General features: G+C 42.0%; 1 protein-coding gene across 1 annotated transcript; it reads left to right on the top strand.

Moving 5' to 3' along the window:
- The first annotated feature begins 400 nt into the window (after window positions 1-400).
- On the top strand, window positions 401-1,482 carry LOC121803328 (cyclin-dependent kinase inhibitor 7-like). Its single transcript, XM_042203009.1, has 4 exons — window positions 401-649; window positions 744-796; window positions 892-1,053; window positions 1,216-1,482. The coding sequence occupies exons 1-4, from the start codon at window positions 446-448 to the stop codon at window positions 1,283-1,285; spliced, it is 489 nt and encodes a 162-aa protein (XP_042058943.1). The 5' UTR covers window positions 401-445; the 3' UTR covers window positions 1,286-1,482.
- The last annotated feature ends 2,122 nt before the right edge of the window (window positions 1,483-3,604 follow it).

The following is a 3,604-nucleotide window of genomic DNA, read 5'->3' as shown; positions in this document are numbered from 1 at the left end:
AACTGCTTCGGTTAATCTCCACCGTCCGATCAAATCACACATTTATTCATTTTCCGTTTTTGCCCCTACTAGAAATTGAGCTTTGTTATGCCTTTGCTTAGGGACAAAAAGGTGATTCGCTCACCCCAGGCGCCCCCATAACCCGGCCCGACATCGTTATGGAGGGGTTCAAACACGGTACCTCAGCGGCCCATTAGGTGGGAGGAACTTACACTGGTAACCAGCACACAAGGAGCCACCACAGTGGTGAAACTCCCACACTGCGGCTGCCAGCATTCGATCCTGTCTGCGGACAATCTACCACCCAGGAACCAACTGAGTTAAGCCCGTGCGGGCTTTGTTATGCCTTTGCAGATATGTATGTTGTTACTCACATTTCACAAACATATATATGCGCACACATTATATTCAGCGGAATATAATGTATGTATAGAGGTGGAGTGAGATGGAGGAATTCTTGAAGAGATGCGAGAGCGTGAGAGTCAAGTGTAGAGTAGCGAAGGAGGAAGACATGCTGTTGAGCTTCAGCAAGAAGAGGAAGCTCGATAATGACAGCTGCGAATCGGTGTCGCCATCCTGTTGCTCTAACTCTAAGCATGAGGACTCAAGCGACGTCGTAGAGATGAGTCCGAGATCAGCAGATCTGGAGGTGAGAATTCCAAATTCAAATGGAGCTACTTTGTAGAATTGTGTTCTTCGTTTACGGAAATATTTTTCTGATTCTGAATTTAAATCCTCTCTAGAATGCTGATTCGCACTCCGCTGAAATTTCCACTTCCACCGGTCGTGTTTTAAGGTGAATGGTCGATGTAATTGCAGCTGCCTGTTGAGTCTTCGTTCATGTTTCATGAATTTTAATAGTATCTTCGATTTCTTGTTGTACGATTTCAGTAGAGAGGCGACTCCAACTAGCGAGCTATACGGAGACTCGGAGCATATTTTGTTGCAGCTACCGTCGCCCAACAAAGAATCATCGATGCCTTCGGCGGAGGAGCTGGACGGGTTCTTCTTCGCAGCGGCAGAAAAGTATAAGCAGAAACGATTCGCTGAAAAGTGCGTAATTCATACTCCCTCATATGCATACAATCATTACATGATTTGCGGTGTGCGTACGATAAGCGAAATGCACACAGTCTGCTCATTTTAGCGTGGGCCAACTGATTATTCCCGGAAAGCAGAAATGATTTGATTGAATTGGGTTTGTATTATTTTCAGGTACAACTATGATATTGTAAAGGACGTTCCATTGGAAGGCAGGTATCATTGGGTTCGTTTACTTCCTTGAATGAAATCACCACCAAAACCAGAAACAATGCATCTTATTCATTTTTTTTAAATTTTTGTTGGTGTGTTAGATTCTTGATTTGATTGGCATTCACCATTTTCTAACATCGCTATCGATTTGGCTGGATATGTATAGCAATTTCCCAGATTCATGTAAAGAAGCTAGAGTTCTTTTAATGCAAAATCAAGCTTTTCATTTTTCCAAGTGTTGAAATTTGGGAGGATTTATTTTGTCAGAGTTTGATGATATTGATGTGTATCAAATATCTTGCATTTGAGATTGAAAAGGAAGTTTCTGTTTGTGTATATTTGGGATGGTTTGTTGTGTTGGTGTGAAGTTTATTTGTATTGTCAGAATTCCAATGTGGATGAGCCACCCACATGTGTGTGTCTTGGTAGTGGAGCTATACCTATACATACAGGTTGTTGGTGTATGTATATCCAAGTGGGCCATGTGAAATGGTTTTGGAGTTTGATTGAAAGGGTTTGTCTTTTAGCATTTGGAGTGTGGGATAATGATGAATGGTAAAAATGAAATTGTATATTTCGAGATAGATCTGGTCCCCAAACCGAGTTCGTTAAAATCACTACACAAAGAATAATGAGGGCAAATATGAATGATACTACTGCAGCAATCAGAATAGATAATCAATGTATTGTGAGTTGTATTCCCAAACCTAAATAATGCCCAATTTATACTTATTTGATTATGTGGATACTTTGTATTGCACGCAAGTTTGATATCTTAGTATGAATAAACGAATAACGACATCCAGCTATAACTTGTCTACCCAACTTTCAATTTTCTACCAAATGCAAAAAATCCAATAACTATCAAAGTCAACATATTTTTGAGCAGCTGAATAAACGAAGTGAACGGATACAAAATGATGAATCCGCGAATTTCTGATGGTGAAGAATGCAGGAAAATGCAGATCACGACACAGAGAATTTACGTGGTTCGATTTACTGAGGTAAATCTACGTCCACGGGAAGAAAAGAGGGCAGAGTTGTATTGCTTGATCTGTTTTCTACAGCTTACAATACAGACTTGCTATTTTGTATTTTATCTCTAGAGATCGAGAGAATGTATTTAGAACTTAACCCTATCTATCTGATCTAGGTTCTATTTATACATTGAACCTAGATCGTGGCATGCAGTCATTTACTAGGTAGTGGATGTCGTGGAGATCGTGGCGATCTTGCATGGGTCCACTATCCTGCATGAGTTAATGACTGCTTGACACCACTAAATAGATCGTGGGTGGTGGAGGTGGAAATCCTGTATGAGTCCACTATCTCCTAGTTCGGTCGAATACTGAGACCGAACTGCTGAATTATGGCCGAGCAGCTTTTGCCGATCTGAGAGTAGAGCTTGATGCCGACCTGAGAGCAGAGTTTGATTGGTTGGCTTTTACCGAGCTGTAGGCTGGGGCCGAACTCTTTGGTTGTGCCGAACTGAACTCTTTAGTCATGCCGGACTGATACTCTTTAGTCATGCCGAACTGATACTCTTTCTTGGGCTTTAGGCAGATGGGCTTTACTGCTGTTGGGCTTGTTTAGTACGTACTCCATCACTACCCCCCCCGGAAAGCGAAGTGAATTACTTCGGCATTCTGGATAAAGGTACGGGGTAAGTTGATGTTTGTCCTCGGTCTTATGAAGTGAACTCTTCTTTGACCGGACTCGTCTTTGGTCTGATGAAATAAACATCTTTGACCGGACTCGTCCTTGGTCTGATGAAATAAACATCTTTGACCGGACTCGTCTTTGGGTTGATGAAATAAACATCTTTGGCCGGACTCGTCTTTGGTCTGATGAAATAAACATCTTTGACCGGACTCGTCTTTGGGTTGATGAAATAAACATCTTTGGCCGGACTCGTCTTTGGTCTGATGAAATAAACATCTTTGGCCGGACTCGTCTTTGGTCTGATGAAATAAACATCTTTGACCGGACTAAGCTTGTGTCCTAATTTGGCGAGTTTTATCGCTCGGATCGGACTTTCCGTTGTCCTAATTTGGGGATCGGACTTTCCCTTGTCCTAATTCGGCGAGTTTTATCGCGTGGATCGGACTTTCCCTTGTCCTAATTCAGGCAAGTTTTATCGTGAGAATCGGACTTTCGTTGCAGTTCGTTTCAGACGAAGTGCTTGATTCTTAAGCTGAATTGCGGTCTTGTATCCTCTTTAGAAGCTTGGACTTCACAATCGTTGGCTTATTGCAGTTCGTTTTAGACGAACTGCTTGTTTAAGCTGAATTGTGGCCTTGTATCTTCTTTAGAAGCTTTGACTCACAATCGTTGGCTTGTTGCAGCTCGT

This window comes from Salvia splendens, chromosome 5, assembly GCF_004379255.2.
Source record: "Salvia splendens isolate huo1 chromosome 5, SspV2, whole genome shotgun sequence".
Lineage (NCBI taxonomy): Eukaryota > Viridiplantae > Streptophyta > Magnoliopsida > Lamiales > Lamiaceae > Salvia > Salvia splendens.
Note: the sequence above shows the minus strand (reverse complement) of the source record. Positions and strands in the feature narration are given on the sequence as shown.